General features: G+C 37.7%; 1 protein-coding gene across 2 annotated transcripts; it reads left to right on the forward strand.

Annotated features, from left to right (window-relative positions):
• Nucleotides 1–27,886, forward strand: ppp6r3 (protein phosphatase 6, regulatory subunit 3). 2 transcript variants are annotated; one of them, XM_046394779.1, is made up of 25 exons: nt 1–268; nt 5,188–5,312; nt 5,437–5,670; nt 7,243–7,429; nt 8,904–9,041; nt 9,157–9,222; nt 9,694–9,806; nt 11,022–11,135; nt 11,759–11,885; nt 12,318–12,470; nt 13,338–13,487; nt 13,910–13,974; nt 14,239–14,354; nt 14,509–14,594; nt 14,814–14,900; nt 16,591–16,688; nt 20,195–20,249; nt 20,802–20,932; nt 21,813–21,928; nt 22,110–22,341; nt 22,470–22,570; nt 22,890–23,085; nt 25,083–25,190; nt 25,600–25,671; nt 25,895–27,886. In XM_046394779.1, exons 3-25 carry the CDS (start codon nt 5,444–5,446, stop codon nt 25,944–25,946), a joined length of 2,790 nt encoding a protein of 929 aa, XP_046250735.1. In that variant the 5' UTR covers nt 1–268; nt 5,188–5,312; nt 5,437–5,443; the 3' UTR covers nt 25,947–27,886. The 2 variants fall into 2 exon arrangements, with proteins under 2 accessions (XP_046250735.1, XP_046250736.1); XM_046394780.1 differs by having other exon boundaries at nt 51–268; nt 16,642–16,688.
• Nucleotides 27,887–27,986: the final 100 nt, after the last annotated feature.

Here is a 27,986-nt window from a genome sequence, read left to right on the forward strand (position 1 = left end):
GGATTACAACCAATAGTTATGCAGTGACACTTTGAGTGACAGATGCTGTAGCAGTAGTGGGGGAAGGGGTCGCTGAAGTTGACGGAACCGCCATCTTGAAAAGTGCCCTCGGATGATCTACCTTTTCGCGCCTGTCAGAATCAGTTTTAAACGCTTTATTTTCCTTAGTGGAATTTCGTGTTGTCTCTCTGTTTGTTTTTATTGAAGCCTAGGACTGATGGAAAGATAAGCTCCATGCTGGAGACTTGCTGTTTACCGTTGTCTATCGGTAGGTACACTTGCCAGCCTATGCATTTGCTTGGTGCTCAAGAGACGATTAGCCAGCAGTCTTCAGATAGCCGGCTAACATTAGCTGGTTAGCAAGAAGCATATTTGGCCATCTTAACACTATGCTGTCACACTTTAGCTAGGACACGGTTGGCGTTAACATTGCATATCAGTGTTATTATGGCCCGTGAAGCCATAGCTATAGTTACTTGGTCAACTTGTCTGTCTTCACGTTAGTCTGATCTCTTACTGATACCAGTTAACTTGACGTAGGTAACCGGCAGAAGTTAGTTTGGTCCCGATATTAGATGGCCAGGTTAGCTAACGATAGCTAGTGACGTTAGCCAGTTTGCCCGAGCCGGTATGTTTCAGTTACTTTAGCCGTAGTCTGTTGTGGGCCTTGGTATGTAAATGCTCTGACGTTACTGCAAACGTAGTATTTCAACAGCAAATAACGTTAGTCACTGGTACCTTTATATAAACGAGATAATAGATTGTACTGTCAGATGCTATGTGTCTAGCGTTCAGTCAGTGTTTAGCCAAAATCAACGCTAAAGCTTTCCCTGGAATTCGGTTCACAAGCTTTATTTCAAGGCCATCGCGCGAACGTTGACTTTTCGTGCGATTGGTAGATGGTTGGAAAGTAATGTAACTAATAGCCACAAACCGTGGTTAATAATATGCAGCGTGAAACAAAAATGACTCTACAACAGGCTCAGTCTGTGACTTCGGACTTGGCAACGAACTGTATAATTCAATGCTGATTGAAGTGAGGGATGTTGTCGTCCTTGTATTGTGCATGCGCAAACCACGTAGGTTGAGAACTTGATGGTCAAATTTGTTTAATGTCGAACGTTAGATCTATTTTGTTTGGCTCTCGTGACACTGGCTGGAGATCTGAGGCATTCACTTAGGCACAGTGAAGCTCTTAAAACTATAAAAGTTTGTTTTCATCATGTTCCACTGGTTTACCCTGGGAATTTTATTGCTTTTGGACTTTGATATTTGTCTGAATATATACTGTTGTATTTGCGAGTTAATTAAGCCTTCGTCCTGATAGAGGGATCAGTTTTATTCCTTGAAAAGGAAAATCTCAAGACTTTATATGACCATGGAAACATTTTGTAGTTACAATACATTAGCCAGTGGTAGAAAGCTGTTGCTAAGTTAATGCAAATAACAAATGCAAAAATATTAACACATCCTAAAGCAAAATCAGCACTTGATAATGTTAAGATTAGACCTAAGTAGTTTTGATCTCACAGTGGCTAGAATCTGTCATGTTTATTGAACACAATTGCTACAGTCAATTGGTACCATCTCCATCCTATGCAATATAACTAATAATTGTGGTTTAAACATCATTGTACACTTTCCCTTCCTGTATCCATATGCTGTCCACTGCAAATCACAGAAATTTGTCTCAGCCTGAAAATAAGAGAATGAGTTTAGACACAGTGTAATAACTTGGTTGGTTTAAAACCTGTGTTTACCTGCAAGTGGTCAGTAATCAGATTTTGAATTAGAAACTGGGCTATTTGATGTGAGGCAGCAGACTAAAGAGAGTTTTTTTCTGTTGTGTTGGTGCATCTCTTATAAAACTGCATAAGATTCATAAAACAGCATACGGTCGAAACTCAGAAAGAGCTTGCACACAAAAATATGCGCTGGGTTCCCTTTATAAATCGCAATCAACTTGAAATGTGGCACTGTTTTGAAAGTTTCATTTTATGCCCATAGTGGGCTATAAGTAGTGCAACACCCATAACTACATGACCTTCATACTGGTATGAAGATGATCATGGCAGACTTAGAGAGAGGCTAACAACAGAAATTTCACACAGTGTGAAATTGATGGTGTTGTTTGGAAAGTCGAAACATGAAAAACTGGTCTAATGTTAAGGTAGAGAACAAAAGGTGCATGGCTTCAGAGTGTTTTTGTGTCTTGTAGAAATATCAGCTGGGAGAGAGGGGACACTGGACCTCAAATGTCTTCATGAGCAAGTTGTAGGAATATCAGGATAGTCTCTACTAAGTGGAGTCACGTTTTTGAAAATAAGTATTGTCTCTTGCTCAGATAGAGGAGCTGTGCCATAGAAAGGGCTGCAACTTTTATTATTGATTTACGTGCCAATTAATTGATTAATGGTTTAATATATAAAATGTCAAAAATTGTGATTTTATATAAATTTATAGTTAAGTATCCAGTTACTATGGATTTCTAATGTTTTTAAAGTGAACATATTAAACAGTAGGCTAATTTGTCCTAAACTATAAAAAAACATTTCTGTACGCACAGCGGTGCAGGCAGTAATGTTGCAGCCACACACTAACATGTCTTTAGAGTGGAAGTTTTTCACTGTAAGCGAAGAAGACAGACAGCTAAACCTGGCTGGAGCTGACAGCCAGACGCAAGCGAGCAGCCTCTCCTATCGTTTCCTTGGTAAGAGCAGCTAAAAGACCAAAGCAGTTATGAGGAAAATAATTATGGTATTCATGGCCCTGGATGATCAGCTGTTCTCCGTAGCTGAGAATAAAAGCTTCAGAAATCTGATAAATTACATCAGCTCTGGTGAATTTTTAAGCATACTGTAAAATGATGTGAGTGAGTAACAAAGTGTTTTTTTTCTGGTTTTGTTTGGTCAAGTAAAATATGTCAGATGAAGTTGGGTTTACAGCTCATTTTCAGTCAATTATTTGTAGCTCTTTACAGTTGCAGAGTACTTTGTTATCAAAGTAACATTTTGCATTGAAGAAAAGTCGATTTTTGTTCATTATTATGCTGTCAATTATAGTTCTTAGAAAGAAAACTGGAACTGGCAAATTTGATATTGGTCACACATTGCAGTCAGTGCACCTCTCCTTTGCATACATGCGTCACCTCGGCTGGTACAACTTCATCCTATGGAAAACAGTGAACCAACAGTGCAAAACCCAAATACTCTTTATTTACTATCATAAATGACAAAGAAAAGAAGCAAATCCTTACTTTTAAGAAGGTGAAATCAATAAATATTTAACATGTTTGCTTAAAAGATGACTGAAATTATAAAATTGGTAAATTGGCTAGTTGCCGCAGATCCAGCATGCACTGACAGTAGTTTTATCCTACTTGTTTTGGTATTTCCTGTAGAGGTTGAGCTTGATCATTGAGTTCATCCTTCAAGGAGCAATGTAATGTTTTAGAACCATATCACCTGTAATTTCAGTTGTACATGGCTTAGTTGTGATGTGCAGTCACTTAATGTCTCAGAAGATGTTTAAAGCTGTCCCTTTCTCTTTGCATTCCTCTCTATCATGATCAAAAAGATATTTAAAGATTGTATTTTCATTCTGTATAATTATATAATTTTTTTAATTATTATTTCACAAATAATTCCAAGCAGGTTCTGGTTGTCTGCACTGCTTTTTGTGGCAAAGGGTGCTGACAGGGACTTCATGGTGCGTTCAAGTGCACTCTGTAAACACGGAAGTCAGTAGTCAAAAATTGAAAATTTCTATTTTTTGTTATTTGTTGACGTGCATAACCGACATTTGTCATTACTTTCTTCTTATTTCACAGCCTCAGTTTTAATAATTTAAAAATTAAAATCATAATGTCCCATTCATTTCTACATTCTGCATAGATTTTAAAAAAGCTCTGAAAATCAAATCAAATTATCAACAAACTCCACTGTATCAGAGCTTGTACCTCTGTGATAATTTTCTAAATTGTTTTGCTGCAGAAGTTTTTAATAATAAACCTATGCATAAAAAAAACTATATCCTGTAGGTTTGATATTAAGGCTACACACTAGGTCACACAGTATTCTGAATATTACCACTAGATTTTGCACTCTACTCAGTGGCCACTCCTATTAAACTCATGAATTAGAGTGTAGCGACACCACAATCCATCACAGTGTTTTTATTTCTAACAGCTGTTCAAATGAACTTTTTCTGAAGTTTAACCAAAATAATAAATAGCACACAACCTAAGCCTGGTGCAATGTGAGAAAAGATGTTGGCAGCTACATCTCAAATGAGTATGGGAAAGGATGTGGTGTAATGACACTGTGTACACTACTCTCAAAACTAGTATATCACAGCAAAACTTAGGGAAGCAGCACTCTGTGAGCCAAATGGTAATCCCAGAAGTGCTAACTGGCCACATGCTGCCAGCTGTTTTCATGTTTACCAGACGAATGTTGGTTTAGTCACTTCGCATAGAATGAAATCAATTCATGCTTGTAATACAGGACTGGCAAAACTCCGATCCTACTCATCGACCCTAATTTACATTACAGTCATCAATTATTAGGATGGTGGCATACTTTATTTTGTTGACTTTTTACTGCAGTTGGTAAGATACTGTTTAAGTTTTGCTAATAGGCAAAGTTATGTGTTCTCAGCATTATAAGGTCATGATGTTTTCTGGATTAAGTCCAGTATGTAAGGTAAGGTAAACAGAAGAAATGTAATGTTTGTGCTACAAACTAATCCACCTAGAATGTACACTTTGATGTGTTAGATGTGTATTGCCCTGACAGATGTTGTCACATTGCTTTGCCAAAAAATGTTAGTGATTGAAGTTTTTTCGCCAAATGTTTTGCCACAATATTTTTTCATGCATTACAAAAGACTGTCTGAGCTTGGCTGGATTTTCATATTTTTAATTTTTCCTTACAGTGCCATTATTTAAGCAACCATAAATTGTTGCAACAGCACTTAAGTTTAGCATACCTGCATGTGAAGGAGCTGCATCTCTGAATATTGCATTTATGAACTTGTACCTGCTTGTAGGGCAGTGGGATCAGACAGTACTTTCCCGTTATGACAGTAATCTATTCCTTTTAACTTGCAAGTATCAAATTGTCTTGATATCCACATGAAAAGCAGTGGAACATTCCTTGTAATAACCCACCTTTTTCCGTGTTACAGGTGTGTGCTGTTGAACTGCTGTATGTGTGCTGTTTGCCAGTCTGTCCATCACCGCTGTAGCCTGGAATGGGCCACAACTCCCAAAGACTAGAACACACCTCTTTATAACCTGAGCGTACTCACAGGTAGGAGGAAGAAAGACCTGTTAAATGATGCCTCACTCCTCAAAGTTCTAAGTTATATCCTAGGAATCTCTGATCGAAGAAGATTTCAATGATGTTTGTCATGTTTGCACAAATCTCTTTTTAGAGCCAACATGTTTTGGAAATTTGACCTCCACACTACATCCCACATTGACACGCTGTTAGAAAAGGAGGATGTTACGCTGACGGAGGTAATGGACGAGGATGACGTCCTGCAAGAGTGCAAGGCCCAGAACCACAAACTGGTTGCCTTCCTGCTGAGACCACAGTGCATGGAGGATCTGGTCACCTTCATCACGCAGGAACCCAGTACTGATGTTGAGGAGAAGGTTAAATACAAGTAAGAGAAAATTGGGCTGGATGAGAGATTTGCTATTCAGCAAACACATATATAGACATCTCTGTAACTTTCACTTCTTTCTCTCTCTGTTGTATTGAATGAATTGCAACTAAGAGTGGGCAATCTGGCAAAATATAATATGATGATCTGTTTAATTGCAGTCACATTCCACAAAAGAAATCAACCTTTTTTCGCAATTTATTTTATGCCCTGTAGACTGTATTCTGACCTTGAAATAATTTCTCACACAATATTGCATTGAAGAGAGTGCATTTTTAACACAAGCTCTTCATTTGCAATTAAATATGACCTCAATAAATATCACAATCTACATGATTCTCCTGAAAAGTAGATTCAAGTAGATCAAGATTGATCACAGTTTGAATTTGTCTGATTGCCCATCCATAATTGCAGTCATTCCTTTAGCCATTATGGGTATATGTGCTATAAAGGGTTGTTAAGAATTTCCCTTCAGGGATAAATAAAGGAATTCTGATACATGCTCACAGAAAACATAAGAAAACTGTAGACGTTCCTCTGGAGGAAATCAATTAAATTGTACAACGTTATATAAAACTTTTCATTTATAGATTTGTCATGGATCACTGCAGTGCACAACAGAAGCATTTTGGTAATCATAATGTTTAGAAGTATTAGCCTCAACAGTTGGTGGCCATTTTAGCCTGTGCTAGAAAAGTCCCTGTTGTATTTTACTGTTTTTCACCAAGTAGTGCAGAGAACTAAATAGCCACATGAACTGAATAGGGATCTAAAAAATTTTTTTGTAAATTCATATTTGCATTTGCACCACATCTGAAGACTTCAGAGCATTTGTATCAACTGTCGGTTATGTCTGTAGAACTTGAAATTGGGGTGAGTTGCACTAAGAACTCATTAAAAGACATTGCAGTTTTTACACCAAAGGAATCAACAACATGTCACTATGATGGTTTTTGTGTGTACTATAATGTGACTGGGTGTAATGAATGCACGCAAGAGACATGCAGAGGTGGCAAATGATTAAAAGTTAAAGTTGTCACAATACCAGATTTATAAACTTCAGTACAATACAATATAATGTTAGCATAAAAGAATGATGTTTCTTCCTTGTTTTATGTTCTTCTCTTATACCACAGCAAAAAGAAGTTGTACAAAGAAATCATGCACAGCCTTGGGTTAAAATCTGATTTTAGATGAGGATTATTTTTTCAGTAGGATCTTTTGATATTACCAAATGCAGATACTATATTGTTTGAAAATTGTGATACTGAAGTATTATTACTGCAATACATTTGATAGCCTTATTTTAAAACAACTGACTCCAAAATATTCCATGTGCTGAGACCCTTTTTTTTTATTCTTGGATGAAACAAATAGCAGATTAAGTGTAATAATATTATTTAATATTTAATTGTTGTTGTAAGTCCCCCATTTGTCTTCTTTACTTCTACTCTCTTGGCTTCGCACATACTCTTTTGCCAGGAAGCCAAATTATGTATAAATGTGTTTTTGACAGTATTGTAAGTGACACTACTGGGAAAAATCTAAGGAGCAAGTTTTCTTCTCTTCCAGGTATCCCAACATATCATGTGAGCTGCTAACATCAGATGTGAGCCAAATTAACGACAGACTGGGAGAAGATGAAAAACTGCTGATGAAACTATATAGCTTCCTCCAGAATGAGCCGCCTCTCAATCCGCTCCTAGCCAGCTTCTTCTCCAAAGTCCTGTCCATTCTTATAGGACGCAAGCCTGAACAGGTAAATTGGTGGAAAAGAAGTGTTATATCTCAGGACAGGATTGTAAATTTCTGACTTTCTGTGTGTTTCTTTTAGATATATATGTGAAACCAAAAGTTTCTTCCTCTTAATGACATTTCTGTTACATTAAACCTCATAAGGCTTAACATATAGATAAAATTAGGGTGTATGTTTATTTTAGGGACAAATTGTCTCATTGCCTTGTTTCCTTAAAGAAAACACCACCACAACAACAAACACCATATAGGAATGTTAATCTTCATCCACATGGTCCAACTCAAGCCGAATAATAACATGATGATAATACAGCATATGAAACCATATTGTCCAACCATATTCAAAATAAAATAAGGTTTGGTGTTCGCCTATAAAAATCAAACTTATTCATCCTTATATCTGCTACTTGGTTCTAAATTGGAACTGGATTTTTGTCTGTCAGTGCTTTCGGCTACCATCAAGAACATCCTGGTGCTGATGCCAGGCCAGGGCCTTTCTTTGTGGAATATGCAAGTTCTCTCTGTTTGCATGGGTCTCCTCCAGGTGCTTTCTTCCCCACCATCAAAAATTTGTATTGTAGGTTTATTCTCCTGTCACTACCCTTGACCAAGGGAAGTCACAGGTACAGTCTAAAGTCACAGTGACATCCCTTTGACTTGTTTTTAAGAGCAGTCATTCAGAGGATTTGTTGTTGAGTCTCATGCTTTTGAGTATACAGATCCTGGATTGGTAATGTTGGTATTTGTTAATAAGTGTGTGGTCATGTCAGAGGCTTACTGCAGTCAGGCCATCTGCTGTTTGGATTTTGATACAGGTCTATTCAAGCGCTTACAGTACAGCTGCTCGGAGTGGCCTAAAAGGATCAAGACATTTGCATTTTATGTACCAAAAATACATTAACAAACATTGCTGAAGTTTCTCAGACCTGCCAAATCAGTAAATTGCACCACTGACAGTGTTTTGTTTTTGTTTTTTAACTGTCAGTGGGGAAAAAAAAAATACCAGGTTGTCTTTGAAAAAACTCAAGTCTGTGTTATTTTTGTCAGTTGAACTCTTTGTTGTGGTGTCAAAACATTTTCAAATACATTTATTCAGTGCCAGTGTTTTTTTTTTCTTTGTTTTTTTTTTTTAATTTTTGTTGTTTTTTATACATTTTATGTTTTGTTTTCTATGCCAGCTTTTATTTTCAGTGCCAAAATTCACTATCACTGTTGTAGCCCCATAGACACTGAAATCTTCAAGGACATGCACCTGTACCTATTTTTTTAAGTAACAGAAACCCTGATTTAATACAGAAATAAATATGTTAATTACCCTTGAGGATCAATAACTAACAACTTTATAACGCCCATCACCAGGATGCCAATTAATTATACTAATTGTTGAGGCAGCCATTCAGAATATTGTAGACAAATAGAGAAGTTTATCCTCTGTACTGATTTTATGTTGTGTATTGTGTGTTCATTTGCGTTTATAGATAGTGGATTTTCTGCGGAAGCAAGAGGACTTTGTAGACTTGATGATCAAGCACATAGGAACATCTGCCATCATGGACCTGCTTCTCAGGATGCTCACCTGCATCGAACCACAACAACTACGACAGGACGTTCTCAATGTGGGTAATGGGACTGCACTAGCCCTTTCACACTGGGTTGAAGGCCGTGGTCTCTTGCTGTTTCTTGTAATATTTTTTGTTGTCCTGACCGTCTCTGCTCTCTGTACTCTTCCAGTGGCTGAATGAGGAGAAAGTGATTCAGAGACTGGTGGATATGGTACAGCCTTGTCAGGATGAAGATGTGAGTGTCACACACACACACACACACACACACACACACACACACACACACACACACACACACACACACACTGTTTCCTCTGTTGGCTACCAGGATGTTAAACCTTTCTGTTGGCTCTTGATAAACCAGAGAATGTTTTATTATTTTCATTTAACCTTTATAAACATTAACATCCATTAAAATTAGGTGATGGAGAATTTGCATGCACACTTCTACATTTAAGGGTCAGTTCACAGAATTTACAGAAAAAAATCATATTGTTATTGAGCCCTTCAGATGGATCCCACTTTATTATACTTTATTACATTATACTTTAAATCTGCATCAAGATGAATGGCAGTATTTATTATTGTATATTTCATAAATATCAGGACTTTGGAGCATTAAATATGCTAAATTTCAAGTGAGTCACAATACAAATTTATGGTTAATTTTCTTATTTGTCCTTCGTGTCCATCTTTGTTGACACAGAGACACTCCAATGCCTCCCAGTCACTGTGTGAGATCATCAGACTGAGTAGAGACCAGATGTTCCAGGTCCAGGGCTGCTCAGAGCCCGACCCACTTTTGGCCACACTTGAAAAGTATGCATGTATTGATCTACAATAACTTATATATATATACAGTACTGTTCAGAACAAACCTGGTTAATTTCCCAGCTATTTCTGACACCTACTTTACCTTTGATATTTGCTAAGGTATTGAGTAAGGGTGCTCTGAGTGATTGATCACCAATCATTATCAGCCCAAACTTTGTTATAAATAAATTGATTAGTATCCTCGATAAAAGTCAATCAGAAGAGTCAGTCATATAAATAAAGACAGTTTCTCTGTGCACTGCCAAATTGCCCAAATGGTGTCCAGCCGTCTCTTAGAGAATTTTTAATTCAGTTCAGTTTATTTATATAGCGCCAATTCACAACAAAAATTATCTCATGACACTTTCCACTTAGAGCAGGTCTAGACCAAACTCTTTAATTACATTTTCTAATGGAAACTATTTTTAATTAATATGTTGTTAATATGTTATAGTGCTTAAACGAAGATGACACGACAAATCTGAAATTGGCAGGAGAGCTCGTTAACTGTTAGCAGCTGGTTTGCAGCTGTGAGTCCTGCAGTGCATTTGGCTAAGGGAGCTAACAGTTTACAGTGGATCTAAACACACAAGCAGGACTCTGATGTTCCTCTGAACAGAAGCTGTGAATTCCTGTTCAGAGGAACATGGAGGGTTAAACAGTGGACTGCAGTTTACGCATGTACTGAAGTACTTCTGCTTAGTACAGCTTAGAGGTGAAAGTATTTTGAGTTTGGAGTTACACAAACTTTACATCGATACAAATTTGATAGATGAAATTAACCAGGTATAAGCAGTGATCAAAAGGTTAAGAATGGTCTTTGGAATACAAAGACATTTCCAGACACATTTGTGTGTCATTTTAATTTTTTCTTAATTCTCTAGATGATAATATAGTAAATAATCAACATTTCAATTGGTGATTGGCATCGGCTGATACCTTTTCCAGAAATCTGTGATTGATGACTGACCGCAAAAATCCTGAACAGAGCACCCTTAGTATTGAGGCTTATTAAATTTTTCGCCAAATATCATACCAACAGTTTTCCTGTAGATCAGGTACATTGTTCATTTAGCTTTTATTGCTTTTGTTGAGCTTTTTTTTTTTACAGTGTGAAATAATATGTTGATCCAACAATGGTTAGTGTTGTTTTTTGCTGGCAGATCTGGCAAATGACTCTCAAGTCTACTTTCCCTTCATCCTCCTGTTTGTCCTCCTCAGGCAAGAGACAGTGGAGCAACTGCTGTCTAATATCTTTGACAAGGAGAAGAATGAATCTGCAATTGTCAGTGTTATCCAGATCCTCCTCACATTGTTTGAGACCAGGAGACCAGCGTATGTCCTGTGGCCTTTTCATTTTGCATTTGAATAAATAGTTCATATTGAGACTGTTGGAGAATATGAGAAATAAATTTGTTAGTTTTTTAACTGTTAGATGGATCATGGTGGTCAAATACAGTTAGGACCTTACTTTCATAGATAACTACTTGGCTAAGTCATCGCTGAGATATGGGAGCATGGCATCATCATATGAGATTATTTAAACCACTTTATTTAGTAAAGTTCAAAGTTGGCACATCTGATATTACTATCAGTGATGGGAATGATGGTTAAAATCATCAGTGATGACTCAAGAAAGGTAATTCCCTCGCACCGATTTTGTGATTTAAGTATTGTGCTTTAAAGTATGAACTCATCACCAAACACACTTATAGGTGATACATGAACACATTAAAGATTATTTTAAAAATGCATGAATTAATACCCGACCCCATTGTTGCTGTAATTTCAATCTACTCCTTTTATTCACGATTTCAGGCTCTTTGCTTCAGTATCAGATTCCTAATCCATAATTATTTTCCCAGTTTGTGACTTGAGTTACAGTGCAAAAGACTTTAGGCATTAGTTTATTGTGTCTGGTAAACCAGTTCATTACATTATTCCTTTCCATGTTTTAGGTTTGAGGGTCATATGGAGTGCCCTCCTGGGATGTCCCATCCTTCGTTCTCAGTCAACCACAGCATCCTGGAGGCTGTGAGACCCAGACTCAAAGACTTTCACCAGCTGCTACTGGAGCCCCCAAAGGTAAGATAAATAAATAAAAAAAAAATACAATGTCTAGCCAGTAGACTGAAGTTACAAGGTTGAATTCTGCAGCCTTGTATTGTGCTATGGTCTGTTCAGTAATTTTATTTAACAATTTTTTTGTCCAACCTTTATCCAGCTGTTCACTTTGGTTTGAATTAGTATGTTTCATTATATTCTGTTTTTATTTTTATTTTATGTACTTTTAATTATTTATTTTCTTGAAGTGTATCTGTTTATGTATACTTATATCCTTGTGCTGCTGTAACACTAACATTAGAGAATTCCAAATAATAGGAAAACTTATAATGCAGCTACAGTCACAGAAATAGTTTGTGACAAATGGCTTTCTTCCACATACTGTAAGCATTAAATAATTATTAAATGATTGTGTGTTTGTATTCATTCATTCTTTTCGCTCTCCACTAACAGAGGAATGTGATGAAGACAACTTGGGGGGTGCTGGACCCTCCCGTGGGTAACACAAGACTCAATGTGGTCAGACTGGTGGCCAGCCTGTTGCAGAGCAACACACACAGCATCAACACAGAACTTATCAACCTCAACACACTGGGAGTCACACTAGTGAGTACTACTCTAATTGTATGCCCCCTTGCTGTTGTGGTGGAGACATTATGTTTTTAGGTTGTCCGTCTGTCCATTGTATTCTTGCCACAAGATTGATCTCATCACATCCACTTGGACTCAAAAAACATATTTGGCATTAACTCAAGAATGCATGTGCTAACCTAGACGAACCTTCACATAAATATCCAGTTGGATCAATTGTTAAAGTAATGACATTTTATATCCAAAATCACATTTGGTCAGGTACTGAATTGATAATGCTAATCTTGGGTGACTACTTTGAAATTGTGCTGATTGTGTGTATGTCCTGAGGAGCTGGATTTAAGATGAGTGTGAAACATCCATGTAAGTCATGTCCTATGAGGCAGTAAATCTGGTTGTTACTTGTTATGGGCCATTTTCATTGTTTTTTTTTTTTTTTTCTTCTTCTTCTTCTTCTTTTTTTCACTGTTAAGCTTTCAAATGTCTCAATGTTTATGCAAATTAATATTGTCCTCTCCTTGCAAATCGATCTGTCTACGCTCTAAATGCAACATTTGGACACTATATGGAATAATAGCCCCAATTCTTACAATGCCAATCTGCTTTTGTTATTGGAAAATAGTTTTATATTTTTAACTTTTACTTTTTAAAGTAGCAAGTTGTAGGATAATTACTGACCTGTAGGTCAAACAGAGGCTACGACCACAGGTATCAGGAATGAAGTAGCTTAGAAACATGTCACTTTAACTGATAGAATACATACAAAACTAGTAAAACAAGAACATACTAGTCAGTTACTGCTGTAGTGTTCTGTTGAAGCACCAATAAGTATTGTACTATCCAAACTAATCTCTCTCTCTATTGTTTTGTTTTGATCCACAGGATATGTATTTCAAATACATCTGGAACAATTTCCTCCACATTCAGGTGGAGATCTGCACAGCCATGATTCTGGCTATGCCCCCTGCCCCCACTGACTCTCAGCCAGACACAGAGCTGGAACATGCAAGGGAGAGCATCCTCATCAAACATGTAAGATGATAATACTGGAAGAAAAAGAGATTTATAAACACCAGTTTGCTGTGTTTTAGCACACTAAAGCTGTTTTTACATTGATAAAAACAAAAAATAAAACACAGTTATTCTGGTAATGCTGTCAATTCATGACGTTAACAGCCAGTGCAGGACTTAGGCTAGGTTGAACAAATGTGATAATGACAGTAACCCTTATGTGAAAGGTAAATACTGCGTCACATTTCCACGAGTAATCTGTGGCATAATCCGTTTTCATGGCTGTGCTGTATGTACTACAGCCTGGTAGATAATCAAAGCTTATTGATAATACAGTAAAGAAGTTTTTTTTTCTGTGTCAGCCCACACACAGCAGCAGTATGCAATACTTTGCAGGCACACTGAATTAGTTGTATGTAATTTTTGTGTTTTTCCCCCACCAGCTGTTTCAAAAGTGCCAGTTTATACAGCGAATCGTAGATGCCTGGAGCTCCAATGAGAAAGAACAGTGAGTATTCTGCTATGCTATGAATGAGACCAAAAGCAACTTTGTGAGGATTTAACGATGTTTTATGTTGTTAGCATTTGCTGTAGTGGGGTAGAAAAGAATGCAAAAGAAACGCAGAAGTCCTTTACTCTTTTTCTGTGATCACTAACTGGTTGTGATTCAGATGGGATATGAGTGAAGTGATGCTTAGCTTTAATGGCCAAAGTAATGTAACTAAGTAATGTCCTAATTATTAATGTTGACATGTGTTTTGTGTGTGTTTAGGGCGGAAGGTGGTCGGCGAAGAGGCTACATGGGTCACCTCACCAGAATAGCCAACTCTATAGTTCATAACTGTGACAAAGGTCCTAATGGACCACAGATACAACAGCTCATCTCTGGTAAGGACATAAGCCTCACATCATTCTGTCCACATTTGTCTTGCAAATTAGCTTTATCTTCTTTCAGTTATAGACTGTTGGCTGTATTGTGTTATGTGTGATGTTGTCATGTTGTTACATGGTAACTGGGTCTGTTTGTGTCTCTGTGTCACAGAGCTCCCTGCAGAAGACAGAGAGAAATGGGAGGCCTTTATTTCCGGGCAGCTGGCTGACACAAACAAGAGAAACACTGTTGACCTGGTGAGTAACTACATGAACATTAACAGTGATGTCAAGCTCAATTGTTGGTGCGTTTTACATGTTCGCGTACAATTCAGTTATTTAGACAGCAGTTTATTTGTGTTGGCTCTGTAGTCCAGCACATTGGATTTAAAATAAAACAGTTACTGGTGTGGAATACACATTGAGTCCTCTTTTCTTAATGTCCTACTCTTTTTGCAAAAATATCTTTTTCTGTAGGTGAATACACACCACATCCATTCTGCCAGTGATGATGAGGTGGACTTTAAAGACAGTGGCTTTCACCAGGACTCCTCTTTACAACAAGTAAGAACTAAACAAATATACACCCAAAGGCATATACAGACACAGAGCAGACCCATAGCCACGCAGACCTAGTTGATAAACCAGTATTCATTTATCTCTCTATAGTGGTCTTGAAAAGAAGCTCTGTTGCTTTGCCATGTGAGATATTATTTGGATATTCTATTCGAATTCTTTAAAAAAAAGTTGGGATGCTGTGTAAAACCTGATTAAACACAGAATACAATCATTTGCAAATCCTTTTGATCTACATTCAGTTATGTACGGTACAGACACAAGATAGTTAAGGTTCAGTATGATAACATTTTTGTAATTAATTTCGAATTTGATGCCTTCAGTGCGTTCCAAAAAAGTGGGGACAGGGTCATGGACCCAGAGGAATTGACAATGTATCTGGATGTTGTGAATATGTGGCTCTCGGTTCACATGGGTAGACTCTTGCATGTGTAGATGCAGTGATGAACTGTGTTTCCTGGCAGTAGTGCGTTCTTGAGCTCATATAGTTATTTATACAATCGTGGTATTTTTTTAGTTCTGTCTGAGGGATTGAAGGGGTCTTGATTCTTGATCTTGCCCCTTCCATGAAAAGATCTCCTCAGATTCTCTGAATATTTAAATGATGTTGTGTATTATAAATGGTGAAATACCTAAATTGCTTGCAGTTACACACTGAAAAACATTGTTCTTATATTCTCGGACTGTCTGGTGAACCTTGCCCGATCCTTTCTTTTGCACTACTGATCTTTTCAAGTCACCAGTGAACCTGTTTACCTGTGGAATGTTCCAAACAGGTGGGGTTTTTTTTGCGTTCCACAACTTTGTTGCTCCTGTCCCAACTTTTTTGAAATATTTTGCTGGCATCAAATTCAGAATGAGTGTATGCAACAATCAGCCACAACATTCAAACTACTGGTGGTTTGAATGTTGTGTGGGTGGTGTGTGTCAGAGAACATCCATGATTGCCAGAACCCGAGGTTTAGCCACAAAACATTTCATTGTAAAGATATGAATAATTTTATTCACTTCACTTGATTGTCCATGAATATCTCGTTGAGGCATATCCTTCATGCAGTTTCAGTGTGAGACAGTAAACTTTAAACAACTTTGAGAACGAGTCCTACTTGAACAAAATTACTTCGACCCAATTTGCATAGAAAGGGAATAAATCATCATCAGCTCTTTGATTTATTGATTTATTTTTTCTTGGAGCCCTTCTCAGTAATTGCTTGTTGAGGTATGATTGGACACATGAAATTCATGTCTTAAAAAGTTTAACTAAGTTTAACTAACTTTTCTTCACCTTCATTGAGTTCAAAAGCTACATCTCTGTAAACAGGCCTATGATCTTAAAATATTTTGTGACTATGGGTCATGCAATATTAACAATCTACATGAATGTCTCTTTGCCATGTTTTGAATTAATTTACTTAACTACTAATGTTTTTTAAGAAAGTTTATAGTTACCTTAAATAGAATAGAATTGAAAGGTTTTGAACTAATGTTAATAATTTTGGCATCTGACTGTAAAATGCATGTTTGTGATGTTTTAGCTATTAACCTGTCTAACATTTGTTATGTGGTCTATGTTTTTGCAACTTATTGTGTGAATTTGCTATTTTATGTACTGTAAGTAATGACCAGCCTTGTGTAGAGCCAAGACTATATCATTATCGCTGGTCCTGGGTTTTGCCAGGCCTTTTCTGATTATCAGATGCAACAAATGACGTCCAATTTTATTGAGCAGTTCGGCTTCAATGACGAAGAGTTTGCTGATCAGGACGATGTTGTGGAGTGAGTACTCATCCTGCATGACTGGACGTGTTGTCTCTATTACTGTGTAACACTGAAGGGACAGAGCACTGAGACATCATAAAGCTGGTGGGAGTTGCTCCTTTTTTTCATTCAGTAATAAGATATTTGGCTGTCACTTAAAGAAAACCTTTTTTTATTCTCTGCCCTATCACTATAGAAGGTCAAAACACAAGACTATTACTGAATATTTCCTTTCCTTAGCTTAGCTTTCCTTTTGCCATTAAACTCTTAATGCCAATAAATGTCATGCAATTTAATAAAAATTGTTAGGGTTGGACCAGACACCTTATATTTCTGTTTCGCTATAGAAAAAAGATCAACTGCAGTGGTTATAACCTTTGGCCTCAGACATTAAAACAAATGCCGTTACTTCCAAGATCTAAATTTTCAGTGATGTCGGTAGGTACTCATTCAGCATCTCTTAAAATTTAAACACATTCAGTCATTGTATGCACCCTGTATGTGGAGCCCAACACAGAAGCACAACCAGCAGTAATTAAATAATATCAACTGACTAAGTGTCACGTGTGGGCATTTTCACATAAAAACAAAATGTGTTTGACTCGCCTTCCCACTTGATTTATTACTTCAGCCAAGGAATTTGTGGTAGACTGAAAACATATTTTTCAGTTGTGAGGTTATTGTCACAGTATTAATAACATGAAACATGAGTTTAAAACTATAGTTTGTCAAAATCACCGCCAAACATCAGGAACACACCACATTGAAAACCAGAATCACTGCTTTCTTCTGTTCCAGAATAAATACAAAATATAGCTTAAAGAAAAGAAACCATATCCAGCTTTTGTGTTTTTGTGTCCTGTCCCTTGGTATATTTTTTCTTTAGGGCAAGCTGGTTTTGGGGTTGCTCATTCCATGCCAGCTCAGCCAGAATTTTGAACCTTCCCAGTTCAGGTCAAGGATTTTCTCAAAAAAAAAAAAAAATCATAATCATTAAAAATTCCATTAAATTCATGGGACCCTGTGAAAGCCTATAACTCTACTCCATTCTTTTTTAAGTTTTAAGCCCTCAGAGCTCAATTTAAGCATTTTTGCAGTTTACCATTTGCTTATTGTTCACTTGATTGGGATGAAATTTGTATGTAAGGCTAATTTGCAATGTATTTTCATTTAAAGTATTCCAAAATGGTAGATGGTAATCAAATTAATAAAGGTATTTTTTTTTTCTTTTACCCAAACAAGAAATGTGCAATTTTCAAAAATAAATATGTCCACTAGTTTCCACATTTCTTGCAGCCAAACATTTCATTCTATGTGCTATTAATATAGTTGTATCTCTTCAGGAATTGAATTAGTCCTGCATAAAAAATAGATGCCTCAGGTCTGGCAAAATACAGCTTTGGAATGGAAAACCCACTCTTTAAGATACTCTGACTATATAATTTTCCAAGAAGGATTAATTCAATTGCCCTTTTCTTAATGGGAAAAGATGTTACATTTATCATGTAATATTTTTAAGTTTCCCTGAACATTTGTGCAATGTTAGCTTCAAGCTTTTCTGCATTTGTACGGTGCCTCTTCAACCTGTTATTTATTAAGTAGACCTACCACCTACTACTTATACCCTAACTAGCTCAGTGAATGTAATTTTATGACAGCCATCATTGGTGGTGTTGACTTAATTAGTCCACCAAGGCAAAAACATAACATACAAATCTGCATCTATGCTCAGCGCAACCCTGATTCTTACATAACTTTAGGGCTGATTCATCTTTCTGTTTACAATATGCCAGCTGGTACATAATGTAGCCATGATAGACTGGAGAAACTGAATTCCTATTAAAGTAGCTGTCATTAACATGGTAATGGGGGAATTACCTGAATCTGATGCACAGTTGATGTTACAGAGCACAACAGTTTAGAGGCTTACAAATTGCACTATTTGTAAATTGCACTGAAATGTTGTGCCCATTGGTTTGTCCAATCACAGATGATTCTGTCTTTTCTTAATTGTTTTCTAGTGTAGGTTAGTAAGCGATTTTAGACAGTTGTTAGTTTGCAGTATAGCTTCAGCTCTTAGTTTAACTTTGTGTGTTTTAGAGAATTGTTTGATTTAACAGCAGTTTGGTGTGATAGTGAGGTCATGGAGTCCTACTCTAATGGAAAAGCCTGGCAGAAAAAGCCAAGTGTCAAAAGACACCTGCACTCATAGAAAACTGAAAATCCCGAGAAATCCTAATAATAATCATAACAAAAAAGTTTTCAGAGCTGAGGTATGAGGTTTTGCAAGGTCCCATGAATTTCACAGATGTTATCACATAAATGATTTCATTTTTTTTCTTTTCCTCAATAAAATTTGTGAGTTGGTGTGGAATGACCTGGGTATAATCATCTGAAATGGTTGTGGGCTGGGGAAGATAGCTGGGAGTTGATCACTGATTTCAAATGTCTGCTTCGCTTTAAACTGTGAGCGGTGAGGTAGAACCTTTTCATTTACAAAAATCTTGGACTAAGCATTATCAGATTATGCAAAATGAGATGTCACTTGGGTAACAATAAACAGGGCTGGGTGAAAAACGAGCAACACACCAATACAACATTTCTTGTTGTCTTGAATTTACTGCCAGTTCTATATACTATTTGAAGCCAGAGTTGTAAAATGTAAGAATGACAAATTGGCCAAGTTTCTTGGGAAAAAAAAAAAACCAAAAAAGTAACTGTCTGAAGTTGAAGGTAGTAATTTAGAGAGCAGTTGTATTGGTGGACCTGATAATGCTCCCATTGAGGGTCAGAATGTACATATCATCTGCAGTAGTAGTAATAGGGTGGTTAGATGGGTGAATTCTTGAGTTTGGTGTTTTTAGGCTGGTGTGAATGTGTGGAGTTAGCTTATTGTTAATCAACTTTGTCTTGGTAACCTGTAGTTTGCAAAAGTGAGACTTTACTGCCCTTTTTCTTTATCTTAATATCATTTTGGGTATTGAGCTCAGAAAACATCACCTTGAACATTCTCATGTTTTGTAATAAAGAAAATCATCTGCTGATTAATTGATAATGAAAATAATTGTCAGTTGCTGCTCTAATTTTATATACAGACTTAGTCAATATGCCAGACATATTGTGACCATTCACTGAACTAAGCTAGCAGTTTGCCTCAGTTTCCGGTCTTTGTGCTTAGCTAAACTAGACTAAGCCCGGGGCTGATCTTAAGTTAGGTTTTCTCAAATTTTTGGTCCAGAATGTTGTTAAAATGCCTTTTTTGCCTTCTTTCAGTGCGCCTTGTATGATTCTTTGACCAGTTTACGACACAAAACATGCACGTTACGTTTCAAAACCATGTTTTTTGATAATGATGTTTATATTACAATGAACATGGAATGGGATGAGTTCTAGTTTTCCCTGCAGTGTTGTACATGAAGTGTTAGAACTGTATGTGCTAGTGCTGTCTGCCTGTGTGCTGCCATACGTATATGGATGCATAACGACTCTAACTAAACTAAACTCTGTTCTCTTTAACATTGCAGTATTCCCTTTGATAGAATATCAGACATCAATTTTTCACTGAATACAAATGAAAGTGTAAGTACTGTGATTATTAATCTTCTAATTCATATGTGGTCAATGAATGACAGGTGAAAGTAAAATTCTCAAACTGCAGTTGAAAATGTTGTTTTTATTACTATGGCATATGTTTAATCATCTTGATAAAACAGAAACACAAGCTTGGAGTAAAACACACACTTTTGAACCCCAAAAATGATTAGATATATACCTATATCCATATCCATAGCTATGGATATGGATATTCACACACAAACACATATATATTTTGTGTGTGTGAGACATAATACATACATATACAATACAGAGGAGTTGGCATGTGGGTTCAGGGCTCATAAGAATAAGTTTGTTTTTTTTTGTTTTTTTTTAGTTCAGGTTTTTGAATGTGTAATACACACACACAGAATATAAGAGCTTTTGTGCTAGAAAAATGTGGTATACATAGTAATGTCTTCATTGCTGAGTGTCTGTTGTTCTGCAGGATCCATCCTAAGTTTATATTTGATATGAATATGAGTATAAGCAGTGTTTTTCTAAGCGTGTGGCCTGTGTGTGTGTGTGTTTCCCCAGGCGAACATAGCTTTGTTTGAGGCACGTTGTAAGGAGAAAATCCAGCAGTTTGAAGATGCTGGTTCAGATGAGGAGGATATCTGGGATGAAAAAGATGTCACCTTCGCACCAGAGGCACAGAGACGCCCCAGGTCAGCTTAACATATAAACACACACATGCAAGCTTTCTGGATTAAGCCACAATTACGGATTTTTCAAATGAAAATGTGAACCACGTGAATCATGCATATTTGTAAAAAAAAAAATAAAAAAAATACATATTTATTTTTGGAGATGGTGGGTGAGATGGGATGGGTGGGGGTTGGTAATGTTATCAGTGGATTGTACTCCTTTGAAAACATCAGTTGTATTAAATGATATTTTTAATGATTGGGTCGGCTGGTGTGTAATTATCGTATTGATTGTTCTGATGTTTTTCCTGCTTTTTTGTCCCAATCACATGCCTCGTCTTTCTTTTGTATACAAATGTACAAACACACACACACACACAAATATAAGCAAGTTAGTAAACTGAGCACACTGTGTGAAATCTTATTTCTTTACTTCTGTGTTCAGGCTTCAGGCTGTATTGAATTTTTCTGTGATTGTAGTCGCAGGAATAATATGACAGGAGAAAACATAACTAAGAATTTTCATTATTGGCTAATGTGTAATTGTTTTAATTAATCAGATACTGAATTTGTCTGTAAAAACAATGTTCACATTTGTCAAACTTACTAGAATAATGACCCAAACATTTCTTCTTTGCTCATCAATGATTTTCTTTAGAAGTTGAATTAACTAGTGATTGATACAGTCCTTGTTAATGCCTGATAGTCAAGTTTTTCTTGGTAATCAATCAGCACATGCTATCATTGAGACATTATGGGCTGCTACACTTTGTAGCACTGCCACTGTAACAGCCAGTCTGAGAGTGGACTTCTCTCTGTGGCTTTGTTGTACTCCCAGTTTAAAGATAGGATAACTTCAGATACACATTGGAAATAATCCATGAACTGTGTGTCTATCTAGGAGCTCAGGCAGCACAGACAGTGAGGAAAGCACAGACTCGGAGGAAGAGGATGTGAAGAGAGATCCATTCGAAGCTTCAAACCCAAGCACTGATGACAGAATGGAAGTCGACACAGGTTGGTGTACCTAAGAGTACTGCAAGACAAACAGGTCCAAGTAGCTGGACTTGTCCAACATTTTTGCCAGATTGAATTTTTGTCTGGCACTGGTTTAGGATTTGACATGTGGGTTCAGTGAGGGTTATGGAATGACTAAAACGTTTTTTTTTTTCGTTTTGTTTTATTTTTTGTGTGTTAGGACCAGTGTGGACTGCCAACTTTGATGACATCCCCATGGACACGGGTACATCAGCAGCTCCAGCCTCCAGCTCTAACAACCCTACTGCCTCCTCTCCTTTGTCCTCCTCCTCCTCCTCCTCCTCTCCCTCTTCCACAGAAGTCCTCCCGGAGACCGGATGGAGCTCCTCTTCTGCTGCCCCCTCTAACTCTGAAATAGGCTGGGCTGATTTCTCCAGCTTCACTCCTGTCTGGTAGAACATTGTGACAACCTCTGTATCAGTTTCTGTGAATGAATACCTGCTGTGCTACACTTACAGATGAATGTTGCTGTCTTTGACTCTTAAAGAGTGCTTCATAAATAGAAATTGCTCTCTTTCAGCCCCAAAGATCCTCTGAGATGCAACTCTCCTGTTGCTATGGAAACGAGCTTAGAGACGATGGACCCTCTGGGGGTCAACGCACCCATTCAACCTGAAGGTGGTATGTATGCACATGCACGTCTATGTTGACAGACTCACCAGGGCTCCTTGTAAAATGTTCATATTTGTGTGCCCAGATCTTTCCTGTTGTTCCATAGTGACAAGATAATCCTTCACACACTTGTTTGATGATGAAAAGAAACACTTGCTAATGTATGATTTCACTTTGATTGTCAGTCAGAAGCAAATTTGGCATAACCTACAATCGTATTAGAGAGGAGTGAATATAGCTCCTGTCAGCATAGCTTTGAGTTGTTACATGATCTTGACCTTGGTCAGATTTGACACTGTTGTTTCCTTTCTTAACTACCCCCCCATAGACTGTGATGGCTGGTTGGGCACCGGTTTGTCTTCTCCCCCCTCAAACTCGCCTAAGGATTGTGGTACATCTAAAGCAGAGGAGGAAACGGCCTGTTGTGAGCAGCGCAGCATCACAGAGACAGTCATCAATGGCTCCATGAAAGAAACCGTCAGCCTCACTGTTGACGCCAAGACTGAGACCGCCGTTTTCAAGAGGTTCGCCAAACACACCTTCACGTTCAACGCTACAGAGCTGTGTGTGCTGAGTGACTTTGTGACATTAGTAGTACTTTCAGACTGACAAACACGAAGTGCGTAGTAGAAAAGGGTTATTTTGCAGGTTATGTTGCTGGAGTGGTTTAAAAAGTCACTCTTAACATTCTGAAAAACATATTTAAATCCAGAGTAGCTGACATGAATTCAAGCTGACTGATCTACAAAACTTTTGCAGCCACCATTCAGTCTTACAAGCCGTTTCATATTTCATATTTATCGTAAAGTCACAGGTTTTAAAGATGGGTGTTTGTCCTTCTGTCCCCTTGTTGATGCTGATTATATTGTCTGTCTGTCTGTCTGAGTAAATAACAACTGTCTGATGAACTGAGCGACACTTACAACCTGAGCTTCCCCTCCTTTCTCTTGCTGTGCGTTGTGGGTGTGGTCTTCTTCAGAGTGTTGAAATCTTATCGGTATGTACAGCCAATCAGAGATCAGCCTGCAGCCGTGATGTAGTCTTGTTGTCACGTCAACCACCAACTTTTCTTTCCCAATTTTGATCTTCTTCTTTGGTTTCAGCTCCTGTTTGTTTATTTCATTACCTCCATTCTGCATGTGTTTCTGCCAAAGGTGTTGTCCAAGTGCAGTTTCTTTTTTTCTTTTTTTTTTAGTTTATTCAATTTTCAAATGGCTTTTATCTTAACAGGCCAAACCGATGTAAGACCAAGTTATCATTTGAAATGACATGAGTTAAAATTGTCACAAAGTGGCCAATTTTTCTGAAGTGGCCTCAACATCTGAATAATTAGATTTTTTTTATTTTTTTGGTTACAAACAGCTTTGTAAGTATATTAATGTAATTTAATTCATATTTATTTAATGACCACAGAATACATACTTCTCATTTCATATTTCTTCTATCATTGATGTTAGTGATCCAGTCGTTGTGGTTCTATGCATCAACAGTAGAATAATGCTACTAGCGTGCTAGGCTAATGCTTGGCCTCACGTGCACTTCAATTCAAATGCTCTAAGTACATTGGAAATTGCTGTCATTAACAGAACAAAGGTAACATATGCAGGAAATACCAATATCCTTCTAAGATGGGTTTTGGTTGAAATTAAAGCAATGGATGTATTTTTTGGTTTTTATATAATGCAATTTTGCTGATTTACCAACATGTTCCAATACTGATAAATGGGTGAAAAGCTGGCCGATAAAGTTCCCGATTTATCCGCTTGGTTGTAGCTGAAATTAAACTGACCCAATGTCAGAAAAAGCTTTGTGACAAAATGATAAAGTAGTCAGAGGAAGAACAGAGCTTTTATGTATCAGTATTTTGCAGTAACGTCAGTGTACTTCTGTTATCACAAAGTTTCAGGTATCATTAGGAGTTGTGTTCATTCTTGTGCATTGAGGAACATTTAAGATGTATTTTGTAGTAAGACTGCTTTTAACCAAGCATGAAGATACCAGTATTAATGGTATTGTGCTTAGTGTGAAAATAATAGTATAATTTTTTATGTACTACCTCAAATGTTGGCTTATATTTGGATGTTTGTGGGTGTTTTGCTTTGATTGAGGCCTCATCAGGATTATTGGTGGTTCTCTGAGACAAAGCAAGACTGACGGCTGACACAATCAATTTTGGTCTAATCAGTGTCCAAATCAGTTTTGAGCCCTGCCTGTTTGCTGGCTTCGTAGCTATAAAAGTAAACAGAGTATTATAGCTTAAAAAAAACAACAAAACAAAACTGTCAACTTTCTCCATTTGCTGTACATTTTGATGCTTTTTCTACATAATGTTCACAGTTAACCATTTCAACACATCCATCATTTGTTTTACTGTGTGTCCTGTCAGTCAGTTCAGCATGCATCGGTGTTCACACCTCACTGTGTTCTGTGTGTTTTGATTGGACAAAAGTGATTGGTATAAACCACCCCATATGGTATTACTGTATATTTGTGTGTTTGTGTGTGTTCCTGTGTGTTCCAGTGATGAAGAGAAGAGTACTTCTTCAGAGAAATACTCAGTACTGGAGTGTGTGGATTCAGAGAGAACAGGCTTCAACAGCTCAGCCGCAGCCTGCTGTCCCAAAACAGGGTCAGACATCACACACACACCACCTGCCTGGAAGAAAAAAAACCATGCACAGCCTTTGCAGTATTCAGCAGCACTGGTGGATTTTCCAGTGTCTGTAACTGTAATAAAGTGTGGTTCCAAGATAAGATACAGTTCAAGCTACAAAGGAGAGTAAACTGTGACTATAAGTCAGTTTGGAGGAAAAAAAAATGTTCAAATGTGTTGGTATAGACTTTGATTGATTGGATTTTCCTGTAGCTGATGCATTGCGATTCTGAATTACCTCAAAGTCTCTCTTCTCAGTCTTCTAACGTATCAGACAAGTAAAAGTATCAGTAACGCAATCAGACAAGACCCTTGTTAATAAGATTCTAGGCTAGATATTTAGTGACCTTTTTTTTGTCTCCTTTCCCGTGTGTTCTGTAACCAGTGAGAAGTGTCGGCCTACGTTGGAGCTCCCCAATGGTCCTCTAGAGGAAATGTCAGCCATACAGGAGGCCAAGTAAGTCTGACTATGAGCTTTGTAGGCTGAATCACTAAACCAAGTAGACCCTCAAATGTCCTATGCAGAGTTCTGTACTGCTGCTGCATACTGAGCTGTCAGTCCAGCATGCCAACTTTAAATTTCCTCAAAAGTTTCTGTAGTTTAGATATTTTAAGACTACGGTAGACATGTTTTATTTCTGTCTTCAAATGTACCCCTACCTTTTTGTGTTTTTTGTCAGGCTGGACCAGAGCACCCTGTCCTCAGAGCCAGCTGTAAATGGGCCGGTGTGATGGTCTCCCAGTGCCAGCCAGTGGCCAGCCTGTAGTGCCACGCAGGCCCCTTCTCCTGAGGCAACCTGCAGAGGCTACCGCTCAGAGCTCTACCAATCACACGCCCCCGCCAGGACCAGCAATACTCCCCATCGGTCATCACTGACAGACATACAGACACTCAAGTGTACAGACACAGGATGAACTGAAAAGCGAAACGAGAGACATACTCAAATGTATACAGAATAATTTTTTTCAGCATTTGTTTATATACTATTGTTCTTATGAGGTGATGTGCAACTGATATCTTGCCGCTCAAAATTAAATCGTAATGTTGCTATAGTTAAAGAAATGATTGTATGAATAAAATATTTTATAAAAAGAAAAAAATGTATACAGAAACATGACCCGATCAACCACGAAGCTGTTGTTACTTGCTGGATCTGTTATCCTGCACTCTGACACTTAACGCATTATTTGCTATATTTAAGATTCTCTCCCACCGTTGGTTAGTGTCTCTGAGCGAAGTAGTCGCTCTTAGATACCAAAACACACTTTTAAAACCACACTTGAAGATTTATTTTGCTGCAGGTATTGTTTTTGTTTTTCCTCTGCATTGAGTTTTTTTTTTTTTTTTTTGGGAAATCCCCACTAGTCATAAGTCTGAAGGGGATCTTGTGTTTGGTTGTGTGTGTCCAAGTGTGCGTGTGTGAATCTGTTTGCAGCTAATCTCACATACTACTGGATAGGGATGCAATGAACGATTATTTTCATTATCTTTTAGTCTATAAAATTGTAAAAATCACAAATTGCTTCTTTTATCTAACCCAACAGTCCAAAAACCCCCTCCAAATCTTCATTCGTTATCATAAATGCCAAACAATAGCAGAAAATTCTTCTCTTCATGAAGCTGAAACCAGAAAGTGTTTGATCTTTTAGTTTGAACAAATGACAGAAACAATAGCTGGCAACTAATTTTCTTTCTGTCGATTGACTAATGATTGCAGCTCTGTTACTGTCCCTGTCAGCCTAACATTTGTTCTGCACATTTGTGACTGTATGCTCACAGACCTCTCTTTCTCTGCAGTGATTCACGATTTGTGGGGGGAAAAACAAAAAAATAACTGGCCTATAGGGACTTCCAGTGATCAACAACTGCTTCAGTTTGCTCCCAGACACAGCTGATAGAGATCAGCACTCCCCTCTAAGATGCTTATGTTTTGTCACTAAAGAACCTTAACAAGCCGCCCTGTAGCAGGCTGCGTTCATGCTGACAGGGTTCCTACCTTGCAGCCAGAAGGCTAAACAGAAGAGACACTGTTTGTTTTTCAGCACAGGCTGAACTGGGACCTGTAAATACATTCTGAGCTTGTATTTTTAGTCCCCAACTAAACTTCACAACAGCCCTCTTCTTTGGCCCATCACTGCATTTTAGACTTCCCCTCCCAGTGTGCAGAAACGTGATTTCAAGGACACTGATAGTGTTTGCTAAAGAGAAAGAACATGCAGGAATAGTAAATCAGATTGTAATAAGTACATTTTGCAAGATTAGGATTTACCCAGCCTTACTGGGCCTGCTGTGGTTCAGGCTAATTCTGCTAAGAATTTATTTCCCAAGAGAACTTGTAAAATTTGTAAATTTGTGGTATCAGCTGCTGACCAGTTCCACTCCCAGGTGTCTCTACCTGTACAGCATACTGTGTTCAAACTGACAACAACACCGAATGGCAAACCACTTGTCTTTTCAAGGTCTTAGCCTGTCGGGGGCCGACTCGGACTAAGAAGTTTACCATGGCTGAGTGCATTTTCACATCTCACAAAAAAAACAAACAAACTGTAAACCAGTCAGTTCAGTGCAAGGGGCACATTTCTGATAGGTGATGAGGTGTGACGTGACGTTCTACTGTTTACCTGCAAACTGTTGAGATGCAGATAAAATGGTTGCCACCATGATAACATTCCAGAGTTGCAGCATCCTTCCTTTCAGTGTCTGATAAGCCTTCAAATGTGACTCAAACTCTCTGCCTTTCTTCCTGAATTTTACCTTCTCTGGAGTAACCA

The sequence above is a fragment of the Scatophagus argus genome, chromosome 7, assembly GCF_020382885.2.
Source record: "Scatophagus argus isolate fScaArg1 chromosome 7, fScaArg1.pri, whole genome shotgun sequence".
NCBI classification, from domain to species: domain Eukaryota; kingdom Metazoa; phylum Chordata; class Actinopteri; family Scatophagidae; genus Scatophagus; species Scatophagus argus.